The sequence below is a fragment of the Bos grunniens genome, chromosome 22 (genome assembly GCF_055505025.1).
Source record: "Bos grunniens cultivar Pamir isolate PY7600 chromosome 22, Bosgru_T2T1.0, whole genome shotgun sequence".
Classification (NCBI taxonomy): Eukaryota; Metazoa; Chordata; class Mammalia; order Artiodactyla; family Bovidae; genus Bos; species Bos grunniens.
In genome coordinates this window covers 59,917,721-59,934,736 of record NC_141186.1, presented here as the reverse complement: position 1 = coordinate 59,934,736, position 17,016 = coordinate 59,917,721, and the positions used below count along the sequence as shown (strand labels likewise).

General features: G+C 50.7%; 1 protein-coding gene and 1 long non-coding RNA gene across 6 annotated transcripts in view; one reads left to right on the top strand and one right to left on the bottom strand.

The window, feature by feature from the left end:
* The window catches only part of RUVBL1 (RuvB like AAA ATPase 1), a 31,548-nt gene extending 19,928 nt beyond the window's left edge, over positions 1-11,620 (bottom strand). The window contains exons 1-3 of the mRNA XM_086368836.1: positions 11,406-11,620; positions 8,056-8,142; positions 556-688 (exon numbers count right to left, since the gene is read on the bottom strand). Of these exons, the coding sequence (XP_086224962.1) occupies positions 556-688; positions 8,056-8,142; positions 11,406-11,546 (361 nt within the window). The 5' untranslated portion in view covers positions 11,547-11,620. The remainder of the gene's footprint in view (positions 1-555; positions 689-8,055; positions 8,143-11,405) is intronic.
* A 161-nt stretch (positions 11,621-11,781) lies between these two features.
* On the top strand, positions 11,782-15,315 carry LOC147348769 (uncharacterized). Of its 5 annotated transcripts, none has more exons than XR_015151922.1 (3): positions 11,782-12,530; positions 13,106-13,289; positions 13,948-15,315. It is a non-coding gene; the product is annotated as an uncharacterized LOC147348769 (long non-coding RNA). The 5 variants fall into 5 exon arrangements; XR_015151921.1 differs by having other exon boundaries at positions 11,782-12,533; XR_015151923.1 differs by having other exon boundaries at positions 11,782-12,538.
* The last annotated feature ends 1,701 nt before the right edge of the window (positions 15,316-17,016 follow it).

Here is a 17,016-nt window from a genome sequence, read left to right as displayed (position 1 = left end):
TGGTTCTGCGCTACTTGCTAGGTAGATCACCAAAGGCAAGTTATCTAACTTCATGAGACTCTGCTTTGTCAGATGCAAAATGCAGAGCACGTCCTCCTGGGCAGGAAAAGGCCACGGTCAGTAGAGGGCCTGACACGCTACGAGCCTTCAGCACGGGAGCCAGGCCCCGCGAGGTCGGCAGCACTGCCTCGAGGCTCCGCAGCCCCACAGCCCCTGGCTCGCTGACCGGCTGGGCACGCAGGCCCGGCGCTCCCACGGCCCGGCGCACAGAGCTGCTGGCTCAGGGCCAAAGCCTTCGCCGCGGCCGTCACCTGCGAAAGCACAGGAAGGCTGCCAAGAGAGTCCAGTGCCAGTGAAACCCCAAACCAGGGCTGGGGCCCGCGTCTGCCGGTTGCTAAAGCACTTTCTAGAACAACTGGGGTTGTGTTTCATTGCAAAGATAACGCTAATGGCGCCAAAAGAAAAAGAGCAGCGCCACCCGCACACGTCCCAGAGGCGTTTTCGCAGGAGGAGGCCGGTGAGGACAAGGCTCGGCGGGCGCGGGCGGGTACTCACCAATGGCCCTGCGGAAGTTCTCCATCAGCACTTCCGTCTTCTTGATCTCCGTGGAGTATACTTCACTCCCCACCATCGGGCAGAAGGGGACCTTACTCCCCAGCTCCTGAGCAATAGCCAGAGCTAGAGCCGTCTACACAGAAAGCAAAGAAATGCGCTTGTTTCACATTCTTGAAATACAGTGATTCGGGAACATATGCTACAAACAGAAATTATTAACTAGGAACTGAAATTCTAGTCCCTTTAGTTTTAATACCGTTTGCACGTTTCACAATAAACATTTGATGACTCTTGTGGACAATTTCTAATGTGAGCGGCATCTCCAACGGTCCCTGTCATCACAATGGCTGTCACGACTGAGACTCGGCCAGAACAGGTCTAGCTCCCGATGCTGCACACGCCCCTCCCACTAGCCCTGTGAGCTGAACACCACTGCTCTCCTCATTTCACAAATGAGGAAGCTGAGACACAGATTAAATAACTCGTCCTTGGTACCGTAATCTAGAAAATGGCAGAGTGGGGCCTCAAACTCTGGCAGCAGGGTTCCAGAGATCATGTTCCCATCAGAATCAGCAGAGGCTTCCCAAACTGTTCCCTCAACGTCGAAACACAGTGCTGACCACGTCGCAGTAGAACAGCTCTGCTGGGTCTCTGAGATACTGCTTTCTATCTTTACAGACTCAGGAAACCATCAACTACAGCCCATCAAAAATCAGTAATCAAGGAACAAATGACTGGAGGCCCACTTTATGCGGAGTGGCCCCACAAATCGGGAAGAATGACACCCAGGCTGGGATCCTGAGGCTACGAGTTGGTGCAGTCATACTTGAACACGCCCATAGAAACTACAAAGTGACTTTCGCTAAAATAACTACAGCTGCCGAACAGACGAAGACTTAACAGATGCATGACCAAACGTCCCGTACGGAGAGCCAGAACCGCTTTCAGCTGGCCTTAACTCCGACACAAAAGCCCAGTGAGGTCAGCTCCAAGGTGCACAGGCTAAGACAAGAAGCTTGCTGCTACAGAATGACGTGGATCTCTGAGACAGTTGTAATTCCTCTTCTGTTCACTGCTGATGGTTTAATCTTCAGTGTGACCCCAAGCACATGGGCCAGCCACGTGCCTGACTTTCTCATCAGTCAAATCAAATTCCTGGGTTAGTCACTGGCAGCAAGCTGATTGCCCACAGACTGCTCCTATTTTGGCCTGCAGAGTCTCAGGTGTATTTTTCAACTTAGTTGTTGCGCATGCTTGGACGTAGGGAAATTTCACAGAAGAATACAGTCATTTAGCTTCTTCTGAGAAGCAAGAAGCTCTGGCCACAACGGGCCCCAGTGGCCACACGGCTGTGCTGAGAGTGGACACCCAGGCAGCTGCCCCCAGCGAGGCTCGCACTAGCTCCTGGGCGCTTCCTCAGCCCACTGCCCACGTGAGCAGGCATCCGAGTTTGTGCCCCCGAGGCTGATATCTCTAGAGCTGTGCTCTCTTGTATTCTGAGAATGAAGGGACCATCTCTAGAGCATGACAGCAAGGCAGCAGCACGCTCGACCAGGACGCCGTGGGGAGAGCCGCAGGCCGGCCAGGCCCACTTCTGTCCAAACTGCTCACCTGCCCAGTCACTCTTCTTTCTCTTCCCCCAGCGCTACAGGCCCCAACACCCCTCCCTCAGCTGTGAACTCAGACAGTGCCACACCTGATGCAGTGCAGACCCCACAGCAGCCCAATACGGAAGAAATGACCTATGTGTCCCTGTACCAAATGAGAACTGCGTGGCTAAGAAATGCCGCGGGGTGTCCAGCTGCTTCCGTTTAAAGGCTCTCAGAAGGACAGCGTGAGATGCGGCTACTATAGGGACTAACCTGCACCTACCATGTAGGACAGAGGGACCTGCACGAAGACTGCGTGACGTGAGCCGACAACGTCCAGATGATTAAGCTGGATTCAGAAAAAGCAGAGGAACCAGAGGTCAGACTGCCAACATCCGCTGGATCGCAGAAAAGCACGAGAGTTCCAGGAAAACATCTACTTCTGCTTCATTGATTACGCTAAAGCCTTTGACTGTGTATCACAACAAACTGGAAAATTCTCAAAGAGATGAGAATACCAGACCACCTTACCTGCTTCCTGAGAAATCTGTGTGCAGGTCAAGAAGCAACAGTTAGAACCAAACATGGAACAGCGGACTGGTTCCAAATCGGGAAAGGAGTACGTCAAGGCTGTATATTGTCACCCTGCTGATTTAATTTCTACGAAGGGTACATTATGTGAAATGCTGGGCTGGATGAAGCACAAGCTGGGATCAAGACTGCCGGGAGAAATATCAATAACCTCAGATATGCACATGACACCACTCTTATGGCTGAAAGTGAAGAGGAACTGAAGAGCCTCTTGATGAAAGTAAAAGAGGAGAGTGAAAAAGCTGGCTTAAAACTCAACATTCAAAAAACGAAGATCATGGCATCTGGTCCCATCACATCATGGCAAATAGATGGGGAAACAGTGGAAACTGAGAGACTTCATTTTCTTGGGCTCCAGAATCACTGCAGATGGTGACTGCAGCCATGAAATTAGAAGACACTTGCTCCTTGGAAGAAAAGCTGTGATAAGCATCGTCATCATATTAAAAAGCAGAGACATTACTTTGACAACAAGGTCTCTATAGTCAAAGCTATGGTTTTTCCAGTAGTCATGTATGGATATGAGAGTTGGACTATAAAGAAAGCTGAGAGCAGAATTGATGCTTTTGAACTGTGGTGTTGGAGAAGACTCTTCAGAGTCCCTTGAAGTGCAAGGAGATCAAAACAGTCAATCCTAAAGGAAAACAGTCCTGGTTATTCATTGGAAGAACTGATTCTGAAGTTGAAATTCCAATACTCTGGCCACCTGATGCAAAGAACTGGCTCATTGGAAAAGACGTTAATGCTGGGAAAGATTGAAGGCAGGAGGAGAAGGGGACGATAGAGGATGAGATGGTTGGATGGCATCACTGACTCAATGGATGTTGAGTCCATTGAGTCCAGGAGTTGGTGATGGGCAGGGAAGCCTGGCATGCTGCAGTCCATGGGATCAAGAGTCGGACACAACTGAGTGGCTGAACTGACTGCCTGACTGACTTGCACAAGAGATCCCGCTGAATGCTCCCAACCAGCCTATGAACTCGATGATCTAGTTCACATTTCATGGACTTAGAAACTGAAAGCCACACATGCCCAACTCACTCACAGTCAGCTGGCAAGCATCAGGGCCAGCATGCAAACCCCGTCTCCAGGACCCACTTCTGATGACCGCCCCAAGCAAGTGGCACAAAGAGGCTGTTGCCAAAAGATTAAATAGTCAACTTTATTTTCAATTCCACATGAACGCCTTTTCCTAAAACCCAAACACAAAGCCCCATTGTTATGAGCGTGCAGCCTTAAGAGGGGAGCGGCCACATTCTGAACAAGCAGCGCACTCCTGCCGGCCACTCAGTTACGCTGCCTAAACCTCGGGGCCCGTGGGCACACAGTGGCGCAGGAGAGTTACCCCACGCCTTGAACGTGTGGAGAGGCCACTGGACAACCCACAGGTGCTGAGAGCCTCTGGTATCTCCTGAAGGAAAATGGTACGATGTTACCAGAGCACCAAGGACCCACGGCTCCAGCAAACTGGCCGAGAGAGCCACAGCCGCTCCTTCCTGTTACAGAACATCCAGAATGAGTAAATAGTCAAGCCAGATCCAGAGAGGAAAGCTGCCATGCCTGGGGAGCTGGGCCTGTGTTTGATAGATGCCAGAAACCATGGATACAAAGAAGCCTCAAAGAACACGTGTCAGTAGACAAGCTGACCACAGAGAAAGTCTCCAAGGGCCAGGGACAAGCTGGCCAGTCTCAGCGCAGCTCTGGCTGAGGAGGCCTCCCTAGTAGGCTCTCAGACAGACTCAGGATTGGGCTCTACACGGCCTGACGGCCAGAAACCCAAGCCACAAAATTCCCATCACGTGCCCTGGGGTGGGCGCAAGCAGGGCCCCTCACAGGAAGTTCTCGGCCCTGATCAGGAGATCAGGGAAGCCTCAGATTTGATCAAACACAAGTCCACAAGCAGACACAGGATATAAAGTGAGTAAGAAATTGTTTCATGAACAAGAAACAAGAGACTACAAAAAATAGCCAGATCTTGAAGAAATGAAAAAATTGTAAAATAAGAGGAGGAGGGAGAGGCTTCTTCATTACAAAAAAAAGTAAAAAGAAAAAGAAAAAAAGCAAGCGAATATATGTATTAATGAGGTTAATGGCAACCCATTCCAGTACTCCTGCCTGGAAAATCCCACAGACAGAGGGCTGTGGGGCCGCAGTCCACTGGGCTGCGAAGAACGGACACACCTGAGCAACCAAACGCAGCACGGCGCGTGTGCTGACCGAGGGTACGAGAGACTTACAAGTCACCTAGTGACCGAGGGTTCGAGAGACTTACAAGTCACCATTGTGCAACCAGCAGTGTGATAAGGCAAAGACCACTGAAATGCTACAGCCATCGGGTAAAGGATATTCCCAACATCTCAGTGTCACTTCCCAGAAGACTGAGTTTCAGAGCGACCCAGTCCCCTCAGAGGAGAACACGGCGTGGTGTCAGCCTTCCGCTGCGATGCAGGTTCCAGACACAATACCACCACCTATGCAGTGTTCTGCCAAAGTGCTGAGTGTTTCAGACACAGTCAGACAACCACTGTAGGACACTCTACAAAACAGCTGTCCTGGGCTTTTCAAAAATGTCAGTACTGTACAAGGAATCCAAAAAATGCAGGGAAGGATAACTGTTCCAGATAAAGAGACTAAAGAAACTATTGTGAATGCAATGTGAGGTATGTGATTATAATTCAAATAAGAAATATGAAAACAAAATGAAACAAAAAAAAAAGAAGCACAGAAAACGAGAGAGCCAAAAACTGAAAAGACTTACAGATATTTTACTATGAACTAAATATTAGCTAATACTATTAGCAACATTACACTTCTTGGGTGGATAACAGTATCATGGCAAAGAAGGTCCTGGCACTTACTTTCAAACGGTTCAGAAGTAAAATACAGAAAACACAAATTCACAAAATATTTACCATTAGTTACCTATGAGTAGGGTACAGAGGGGTTCATCTAACTGTTCTTTCCACTCTTTTGTAGATTTCAAATTTTTCAAAATGAAAAACATTCAACGGACTGTATTGAAGAGTAGCTTTCTCACAGGCTACAAGGCAGACTGGAAGAGAGGTCTAAAGAAGCTCCCCAGAATGCAGCAGAGCCAAAGAAACAGAAAACATAGGTTAAAGACTCGAGGACAAACTGAGAGGCTCCGGGCGGGCGATTCAGGTTGGAGAGCTCGCTGTGGGAGCCTCTCCACCTCTGCAGGGCGCCCTGCGGGCCCCACGGCCTCCACCTACCAGAGGCCAGCAGCACCCGCTGCCCCACCGAGTGCAACGATCGAAATGTCTCAGGACAGTGCCACAGGGCCCAGAGGGCAAAGGTGGTCCAGGCGGAGAACCCCTGCAGGGGGGCGCCACCTCACTGGACTTCAGGAGAGGAAAGAGACCACAGAAAGGCAGCATCTGAAGAAAGAGAGGCTAGCCAGTTCCCAGAACTGATTAGATATGTTACATACTCAGATCCATATCAAGCAAGATAAATGAAAATAAATCCACTCTTTGACATACCACAGTGAAACACCAAAACCAAAATATCCCAAAAACACCCAGAGAAAAAAGACAGAATCCTCAAAATTAATCTTCTCGAAAGCAACACTAGTACCCAAAAGGTAGGAAATACCATTGAGAGAAACAGCATTGAGAGAAAGCGTCTGTCAGCTGAACTACATATCCAACAAAACTCTCTCTCAAAACAAGGGCAATACAATTAACACAAACCTGACTTTGCCAGTTCCTTCTAGAAGGAACTTCTTAATGATGTGGTTTAGGAAGAAGAAAATGGAAAGAGAGCAAACATCTAAGATACGAAAAGGGACAGTAAGCAAATAAATGGTAAACACAGTGACGAGCCTGGAGAAGGAATGGCACCCACTCCAGTGTTCCTGCCTGGGAAATCTCACAGACAGAGGAGCCTGGCGGGCTACAGTCCATGGGGTCGCGTGGAGTCGGACGTGACTGGGCAACTAACACACAGTGATGAGCAGAAAGGAAACTGAAGTTCACGTTTACAGCCCTTTACTTGTTCACAAATACAGCACTTTTTCCTCAACTTTAAGACACCAACGTAAGATATACTGGCAATTCAATCATATGACTTCAAAATGATAAAGTCATCATCTTACAAGTACCAATTTAATAACTCTTCAACAGGGAGGGCTGCTACTGCTTCAGAAAGGCTAAGGGACCTGCCTGGGGTCTCAGCACCAGGGTGGAACCCCCTTCTTTACAAACTCACTCCCAAGCTTCTCCTCTCCTGCATCGAGTGAGTGAGTTGCTCAGCTGTGTCCAGCTCTTTGAGACCTCTTGGACTAGATATGGATTCTCCAGGCCAGAATACTGGAGTGGGTAGCCTTTCCCTTCTCCAGGAGATCTTCCCAACCCAGGGATTGAATCCAGGTCTCTGGCATTGCAGGCAGATTCTTTACCAGCTGAACCATAAGAGAAGCCCAAGAATACTGGAGTGGGTAGCCTATCCCTTCTCCAGCAGATCTTCCCAATCCAGGAATCAAACCGGGGTCTCCTGCATTGCAGGTGGATTCTTTACCAACTGAGCTATGAGGGGAGCATCAAGCGGCCTTCTTAAAGAACAAACAGGCCCAGATGGTGTGTTTCAAGCACCCGGCCAAGCCCCTCACAGATCCCACAAGCTGTTAGGCATCTCGGCCTAAAAGGCCCTTTTCTTTCCTGCAAAGCCAAACCGTCTCCCCGCTCCAAGGGTAAATGTCAAGCCTCAACTCCTCCAGCCATACCAGCCCAAGCGCCACCTTCTGCTGCAACGCCAGTCGCATCTATGGCCAGGCGACGCCCTGCAGCTCAGCTGAAGACCTTCCTGCTGCCGTGGTTCCCTCTCTGCCCCAGGGAGCCCATGAGGCCCTTGGAGATAAAAAGACAAAACTCTTTTTCCCTTCTCCTGCCATCTCTCACAGCTAGGGCAGTGTTGCGTCAAGTCAGCATTTGGAAAATTGCCTGCTGACCGATTTTCTTTCCCTCCCAAATAAGATGTCATTCCCAAGATTTTATGACGCCCTAGGCCAACAGAAATATATTTCCAAAGCAAAGGAGACTTGAAAGAGATAAAAGAGAAATTAAGGACAATGAGACCCCTCTGAGGACTCCATTCTCTCTTCTCTGGAGGTCAGCCAGGATAATTTGAATTTTAGAAGCATGGATTTTAGATACTCAAATGTATTACTGCGCATCAGTTTTAAAAACATACATATAACCAATTCAGCTAAACAAAGACTAGTGAAGACACAAATTCAATTTGGTTTAGACATTAAAATCAACCTCTTGGGCAGATTTTTAAAATGAGAGAAAATGAGTACCTTGCCAGTTCCAGGAGGTCCTGCCAACAGGACAGCTCTTCCAGCCATTTTCTTGCTTTTGATTAATTCTACTATCACACCACATGCCTAGACACCACAATGGAAAGAAATAGTAAATCAATATTAAAATGCTTCACAGGAGGAAACAGTCAGTCTCTGGTGCACACAATTCAGACTCATTCACTGAACGCCAGGACACCACAGGGGCTGCTCCAGGTGCTGGAGGCCACGAGGGCCACGGAGCTCCTGTTCTCATGGGGAGACAAACACAAAATCACTATGAAGAAAGGGCAGCAAAGGGGCGAGTGGCTGGGGCAGAGGGTACTCCACAGAGCGATCTGGGGAGGCCTCTTCGACATTGTATTTGATACATGAAACTCCAGGCAGGGCAGAAGTCAGTGTTCCCGGCAACTCAAAATACAGGAATGAGCCTGGCACACCCAAGGGACAGAAAGGCTGCATGAACTGGAGTTCAGAAAACAAGCAGGCAAGGAAGATGAGGTCGTGGAGGCAGGAGGGGCAGAACTTAGATGAAGACCTTCCAGTCCACAGTCAAGTTTGGATTTTATTCTGCATGTAATGGGAAACCAGTGAAAAAGTCCCAGGCTACATGTCACGTTCTGAAGATTCGTTTTTAAAGGGTCTTGATGGCTGCTCTATGGAGAATGGAAATGGGAGCTGTGGCATATACTCCAGGGGCCCTCTAGAAATTGGAAACAAAACTGTGTTTCTATCTGCACGTGTGCATTTTCCAGGGAGAGATTCACAGCTTACAGTAGATTCTCAAACTAACCCACTAAGTACTAAGAAGCAATGATATTCTACTAGTTGGCCATCAGTTAACTATCCCAGAATGCTGCAAGCAAACGCTGCATGTGATTTTAATCTGTGGCATCATAAGAGCCAAGAAATGCCTTTCAAATCCTCAAGACTAAATTATTTGTGAGCATATTTTAAATATTCTGAGCATTAAGCCATTTTGTACAGCATATACATTGTGTGTGTGTGTGTATATAAAATCACATACATCTATCTGTAGATATAGCTGACCCATGAACCCTTGAAGTTGGGATGCACGATCTCCACACAGTCAAAAATCAGCACATAACTACACAGTCAGCCCTCCATATCTGTGACAGCAGCCAAGTGTCCCAATGCTTATATACTGAAAGAAATCTGCATATGGTGGACTCATGCAGTTCAAACCCATGTTGTCCAAGGGCCGACTGTATACTGACACATATATGTATGTACATACACAGAAATTCTGTAAATGGGTTACTGATTTTATGCACTTTAGAATATTTTTGGAGCAAGGCTGAGAAAGTCACACTCCCTGAACACCTGTATCTTGAGACTACATAACACAAGATCTCTTGCACTGATTTAAAGCATGACTCTCTGCAAGGTGCATTCTATTTGTCTCAAGGCAGGTCACAGCTTTTCTCCCTGGGCAGTAGCGTGCTGACAACGTCTTGTGAACACATCTAACTCTTCTCTCTCTTTTCCCCGTGGACTATGGAGATGTATCTTGCTCTCACACTTAGCCCCTCAAAAACACAGGTTCAAGGAAAGCATGTGGATGTGCTCTATTCCATTTCTGGCTCAGCTGGAAAAGCACAGTACACTTACACAGCCTAGAAGATATTCTTCAGAGGTCGCATTTTTAAAAAGATAAAAGAGCCACTGTGGTCTTTCCATAGTAACCGCTGATGTCATGACCCTCAGCATTGGAACTCTTTGGGCAACTAAACAGGTAGAAGACTGTTCAAGCCTTGTCTATGTACGCTCATTCACACACTTCCTCTTCCCGTTAGTATTCTTCCATTTAGGCTCCTTCTCTCCAGTGAGACACTTGAGTGGATTCCAAAAGTTAAAAAGTATGAACTGGAAGGGCCTTTAAAAAACTGTCACTCTCATTTTTCAGGTGAGGCTATTGAACATCAAGGAGGCTGGTGATGTGACCAGACTCAAACAAGGACCTGGCAGCAGAAGTGGGATGACTAATAAATCAGTACATAAATTCTGAGTCCCTATAATAAGCCAGGTTCTGGATATTTAACACCACCCGGTCTCTGTCCTTGGGCAGCTCATATTCATATGGAGGCACACAGCATCCGAGTTAACAGCATGGATTCTGGAGTCAGGTTGCCTTGGCTTTAAATCCTAGGTCCACCAATCCCCAGCTGAGTAATCTCAGACCCATAACCTAATCTCTGTGAAACACAATTTTCTCATCCGAAAACAGAATTCATAACGCAGAGGCACAAATGCTAACATATTTACGGTAAAGTATACTAATGTCTGCAGCTGAATTTGAAATGCAAAGGCAGATGGCTGCTGGATGGATAAATGAGCAGATGGAAGATAAAGCAACGGTGTAAAATGTTACTTGCAGAAACCGGGCACAAGGGTATACAAGTCTTCCAATTTTGTCGTATGTCAGATAAGTGTCATAAAAAAGTAGAGGAGAGACAATGTAAGGATGGAGGGGAGCAATAAGACAACGGAAATGGGGCTGCTTAGCACATGGAGAGCACTCAACAGCTGTTTGCAGGGACAGCCTCTCAGACAGCCGCATAGAGAGAAACTTTATCCAGCTGTCTGAGAGAAACTTCCACCTTAAGCTGAAGCTGGATAAACAGAAAGTTCAGTCACCTTATCCTGTCACATTTTCCCCTCTGGAAGGATGGTGTTCAAAACGAAGGCTTCTCTTTGGCCCTTTCTTAGAGGGCAAGAGTCTTAACCGGGACTTGTACAGCTGCTGAGCCACAGCAGAGGCCCACTGGCAGAGGGCTGAGGGGGGCTGTACTACACAGAGAGCACTGTCTCGGGAGTCAGAAACACACAGGCACAAACTCCAGTGTTGCTATTACTAAACTGAGCGGCCAGTGGACTGAGTGGCCAGGTCTCTCACCCTGAATTTTTTCATCTACAAAAAACAATTTTAAAAAAGAGCCTGAATAGTTCTGTGATAATGCCGTAGGTGAGAGGACTGGGCACCATCATCACTTAGTAGATGTGGGCTTTAACTGCAATGGTCAAAAAGGACTCGGTACCCGTCACCTGCCGAGGCTGGTCATTTTCCGGCTTTAAAATCCCAGAGCCTCCCAATGCGTTCCCAGAAACTCCAATTTGGGGCCCGCAGAGGTCCCCCCGCAGAACCAATCCCCAAAGTCTAACACTCCTGTTTGGCGGTTTAAACGTTTGTGTCCGAAACGCACGGTGCGGGAGAGCAGGGTTTCGCCCGTTTTCTCCCCGCCGACCCCCGCGTCGCGCCGACCGCCGGGGCCCAGGTCCGCCCCGCCCAGGCCGCCTCAGCACCCCCGGCCCGCCGCCCGCCGCCACACCTCACGCGCGTTCTCCTGGCCCACGAGTCCCGAGGCCGCTTGCTTGGCCAGGCCGCTCTCGTCCAGCCCCAGCCCCTTCACATGGCTGTGGGAGGCGATACGCTGAGTCTTAGTGGTGCTCTTCACCTCCTCGATCTTCATCCTGACAACCCGAGCCCCGGAGCCCGCAGAGCCCAGGCAGCGCGCACCCTGTTACCACGAGGCCGTTACCAGGCGGTTGGTCCCGCCTAGGTCGGCGTCCCATTGGCCGCGGCGAGGACGCCTCCGCGCTCCATTGGCCCCTGGCTGCGCCCGTCGCGGCTGCCGGTAGGGCCCGCCCACCACCTTCCGGCGGTGTCGCGGGGCTGCCTTCCCCCGCGGCCGGCGCTTCCTTCCTGGGTAGGGACTAGAGGGGCGGCGCTGCAGCTCACTTGGGGCGCGCGTCCCGCTCTTCACCGCGCCTTCCGGCCCGTGGGCGCGTTCGAACCGATACCGCTCTGCGGAGCTCAAGCTCGACCTCGGAGTTGGAGATGAACAGACAGGTTTAGAACTTAAGCTTCGACCTGCGCCGGCTGAGCAGTTTTCTGACAGCCACTCTCTCACCGTCTTCGGGCAGGCCCTGCGCAGCTTCCTCAGGGAGCTTGTCCTCTGCTTCCCCTCACCTCCACCTCTCCCTTTACTTAGATTAAGTTGGCTGTGGGTGACGTTTAGTGTAGTTCCTAGTCCGGATGAAGATGCGGGCGAAAAGAGGCCCCGCAACTCACCCAAGAACGCGCAGCAAGTAATCAGCAGTTGGAATTTCTGCTGAGGACTTAAGGCATGGCAGCCTGTGGAACCCTCATCCCATCCCTCAGATTAGATGGTCATCCCGCGGCTGCGTCCTGTCCGTTCCATGATAATGTCAGCAATGCCTGGAACAGCGTACTCTTCCCATCCACCCGTTCGTTCAACAAACATTGGTTTGCACCTGCTCTGAGCCAGACACTCCGGCGCACTGCGATGATACAAAATCTGCAGCCTTAACAAGCTCCGTCCTTAGTTGGGAAGCTTGTGACGGTGAGGTGCCAGAGCAGGTACATCGGCGTGGTGTGCAAGCCCAGAGCGGGCCACCTGGACCAGCTGGAGAGCCGCGGACAGCACCAGAAGGTGGTATGGTAATGCCCACACGGAACCCTGATGGTCGGCTAACGTCCTTAGAAGCAGGTGGTACTTTGCTATGCCTCAGATAAGCGGACTCAGGTCCAGAGGAATGAGGGACTTGCCCAGAGCTCAGGGGAGCTTTTTTGCGCCCGGGTTGAGACAGCCCTGGAGTCAAATCCTGCCGCCGCAGCTGCTGCCTCTCGAGTCTCCTCGTACTTTTCCAGCGTGACTTCTGAGTCTGGTTTCCAGTTACTTGCATGACTGCCGGGTCAGTGCTGGTCTCTCCCACTAGACTGCGGGCACGGTGAAAGCGTGGGCCGCGTCGCTGCTGTTCCTCGCTCTAGCGTCAGTGTCGGGCTCAGCTCAGGCTTCGGCCCAGTTCTGGACCCCCACGTTCACGCAGTCGGGCAGATTTGCTGTGTGTATTTTGCACACTGGATCTTACCAGACTCGGGAATGGTTTCTGTCAGTGAGTGGAAACTTTTGTCCCCCACCTCCTCTTCCACCAGAGCTGTTGCATTTTTTTTCCTGCTAAAGAAGAGTTCAGAAATCTGATCTGACCCAGCATTCTCTTTTTACAGGTGCGGAAACGGAGGTCCTAAAGGAGGATGGAGTTTGTCCAAAATCACAAATTGAGCAAATGCCTTTCCAGGCCTAGACCGCAGGTCCAGTGTGCAAAGAAACTGGACCTGGCCGCAGAGTCAGGGGGTTCCTTCTGTTTCAGCGGAAGATGATGTAGCAGGCCAGTCTCCAAGGCGCATGAAGGTCGGTGAGGCCACAGCAGTAGACTTGATTGTTATGCCTGCCCAGCACCCTTCTCACCTCCTGACGCCCCTCCCTCTCATTTTGTGTAGAGAACCACCCTTCCCTCTCTGGGCACCACATGGCTTAGATGGGTTGGCCCTCCCTCAGCTTTGTTTCAGGGATGGACACGGGACCCTGGCCTGGCCAGTCAAAGTGTCCCCTCATCCCCAGAATAGTGATTGGTGCAGAAATGTGAGCGGACAGCCCAGTGACACTTAGTCCTGCACCTTTACGGGAAATAACAGGAAAGAGGCTTGGTCCTGGGTCTCCGCGTCATCTTTGCCACTTCATGAGAAGTGTCCACCGGAGGCTGAAGCCAGCACAGAGGACAGGTCAGCTGGCAGAGACTCCTGAGGCGGCTGTTTACGACCCCAGACCCAGCCAGCCTTGCCCCACTTGCAGGGTGAGCCGCGCAGACCCTGGGGCTTAACATAGCTTGAGTTAGGTTTCCATCCGTGGGCCTGTGCAGTGACACATACAAGATCTGGGGCGGACACTGCATCCCAGCTTGTGGTGTGTGGGTCCTGGCCTGCCTGCCGGCCCGCCCGCTCTCTCACTCCAACCCCCTGAACCTTGCTCTTTCACCGCCTGTCCCTTGACCCCTCATTTCTTCATCCAGGCTTGATCATCTCAGCCTCTTGGTTTCCAACGCTTCTGCTCCCTCCTTGCTTTGAAGTCTTTCACATCTGACCTTTGAACCCCCAAGTCCAGGTCAAGCCTGCCTCTGCCTTCTCCACACCTTGAGAAGACTGCTGAGTATAGAGGGAGGCAGTCACTCGGGGACCCTGTGGAGCCACGCACCCATCATGTGCTCCAGCCTCAGCTGAGCGCTCAGAGCGTATCCTGACTAACAGAACATTTAATCATGGCCTGCGGTAATCAAACAGCGCAGCACTGGCATAAGGACAGACACAGACCTACGAAGTAGAGCAGAGCATCCAGAAATAGCCCTCAGCGTACGAGCAAGGCGGCCGGGCCCAGGCACAGCGGAGAGCTGAAACTGCGAGTTTTGGTGACTTTGGGCTTAGCGGGGCCTGTTGTCTTGTTTTTCAACAATTTCCTCCTTCTGATCAGTGTCTCAGACTGAGAGAGGCGATAGAAATTTAGGCGTTAGCGCTACTCTCAGCTACCGCTCTGGAGCCCTTGCAGTTTCTGCTGAGCCTCTGTGCGGTGCTCACAGCTCATGATGTCAGGTTCACATTCTTTAACTCATAATTCATTCTTTTCCTGACGTTTCAGTCTCAGGGAGATCATTTGCTTGCTGGTTAGTGGCTGCAAACATGCATTTAAAGCTTTTGAGAGAATACAATGCACGATGAAGATTATGATGCTGATTGTAAGCAATAGCATTCCCAGGGTCTACGGTGCACTTCAGAGCCGTGACCCAAAGATCCAAACCAATCACGATCGAAGCCAACCAAAGGCCCTGTTGAAGGAGGCCCCCTTGTAAGCTAACTGGCTTCGTCTCTGGTCTTGTATTCCCACGTTCTCACCAGCATTTGGAATGACCTCCCTTTCCGATTGTTGCCAAGCACACTGGTATGCTTGTTATTTCATCTCCAGGTTGATTTCTGGGGACAGAGGGACAGATGATTTTGCTGGCACCTTGGAGGTGGTGCACTGACACACAACCAAATAACGTTGATCCACATAGTGAGAACATTGCTGCCTTTTTAATCCTTTTTTTTTGTTTTAACATTTTTATTTTTTTGGCTGCACAGCTTGGATCGAACTGTGATCCCTGACCAGGGATTAAATCCCGGTTCACCGCAGTAAAAGCCCACGTCCTAACCATTGGCTGGCCAGGGAATTCCTGTGCCTTTCTAATTCTAATTCAGTGAATCTTAGGGGGTGAAGTTATGACTCTCCCTCTTTAATACTTGCTAGTCTCACTTTTTATTGAGATTTTTGTGGTTCCCAGCTATTTGTGGCAAGTGATAATGTTTTTCCGTGTATGGGGAAATACTTTTATTTAAGTCAAACTTAACACTGTGTCTGCCTGGATCTTGAGTAAATGATGAAGACGGCTCATGTCATTGGGGTTGGAGAGACCTGCATGAAACGGGGGTTGGCTGGCAGGGAGCGGAGGCTGAGCAAGCCTCCTCTCGCGGCCCTCCTCCCTCTGCTGGGAAACAGCCCTAGCAGCACCGCCGAGGGCTATCAGGAGAGTTCAGTGAGGTTTCTGGCACCGGGCCTGAGCACTGGAAGTGGCACAGAGAGGGGCGTCCGCGCTCTGCAACCCAGAGGCCCGGGCTTTTCGTCCCTTTGCCCTCTGCCTGCTGTGTGTGCTGCCTTCCAGTCGTCTTGCCCTGCTTTCCCCCAAGGACTCTCCTGGGAATGGCTGTGGAGCCTGAGGCAGAAAGTGGGGCTGGGGCTGGGGTCAGGTCCGCCAGCCTTCTCTGCTGGGACCTGTCTCCATGCCAGCAGACACGCCCCACTGCAGCGGGGGAACCTGGCAGAACATGCTGGGGAAGCAGCTGAAGCCTGCAGGTCTCGAGGGCTCTGGCTGCACCCCCATCCCACTGATGTCACGTGGCAGCGGGGTCAGAGGTCAGGGGAGCATGGTCTGACCAGAGGACAGGCCGTCAGGCTGTTTCCGGTGTAAAGTCTTAGCTGTCAGACTGTGCTCCTCTGACCAGGTGGGAGGGAATTATGAGCCATTCACTAACTTGATAAATGTGAAAATAGACTCCACAGTCTAGTTAAATGTCTATATTCGTTCACTATGTCTGCAGTAACCAATTCCTACAAACGGTGTCATAAGACAAGTCCCATGCATTCTGTTACAGTTCTGCCTATCAGTGTCCAAAACAGGCCTCACTGGGCTAAAGTCCAGGTCTGGGCAGGCTGGGTTCCTTTCTGGAGGCTCCGGGGAGCTCCCACAGGCTGGGTTTTCCAGCGTCTACAGCCTGCCCAGCTCCTGGACTCATGTCCTGCTTCCACCTTTAAAGACAGTAACGGCCAGCTACGTCTTCTCATTTCGCCGTCTCTGGTTCCTTTTCTCCCTCCTCTCTCCCAGGGCCCACGGGATAATCTGGGATAAGCCTCCCCCCTCAACCTCATCTCAAGATCTTTAACTGAGTCACATCGGCCAGGTCTTGTTACCGTGCAGGCCAACAGTGTCACAGGTTCCAAGACGTGAACATCTTTGGAGGTCACTGTTCTGCACAGCCAGCCTCCCCCGCAGGGGTCCCGTCACAGCCCAGACTGATTTCCACAGGTTTTAGTCCCTATCAGAGAGCATACTTCTGTACTGCTTGTCCTGGAAAAAGATTTCAGGTTTTTCTCCGATTGTGCTAACTTGGGTCACATGCTCACTGCCGAACCAGTGGCCATGGCCAGTGAAAGGGACCCGAGTCTCAGGTCCTTCCTGCAGCTAGAGTGGGGTCAGCCCCCGTGGTGACCCAGAGGAGAAGAGCCTGGTGCCTCTGAGGACAGTTGAGGAGGGAGAGGACCCTGACCCCTGCAGACCTTAAAGAGCTTATATCCATATTCAGGTGGAAGAAATGGAGCGGGGTGGTGGTGGGGGACACGGGGCGTGATTCCAGCTTGTGGGGACCAGTTCTTGCCAGGACGTCAGCTCCCGCCCTGCAGCTAAGGGGGCACTAGCAGAGCAGCTCAGCACTGGCAGTGCCATGGAGCACAGTGGTGGCCTGGTGACAACCTGATCCGAGGTTAGTATGGGACA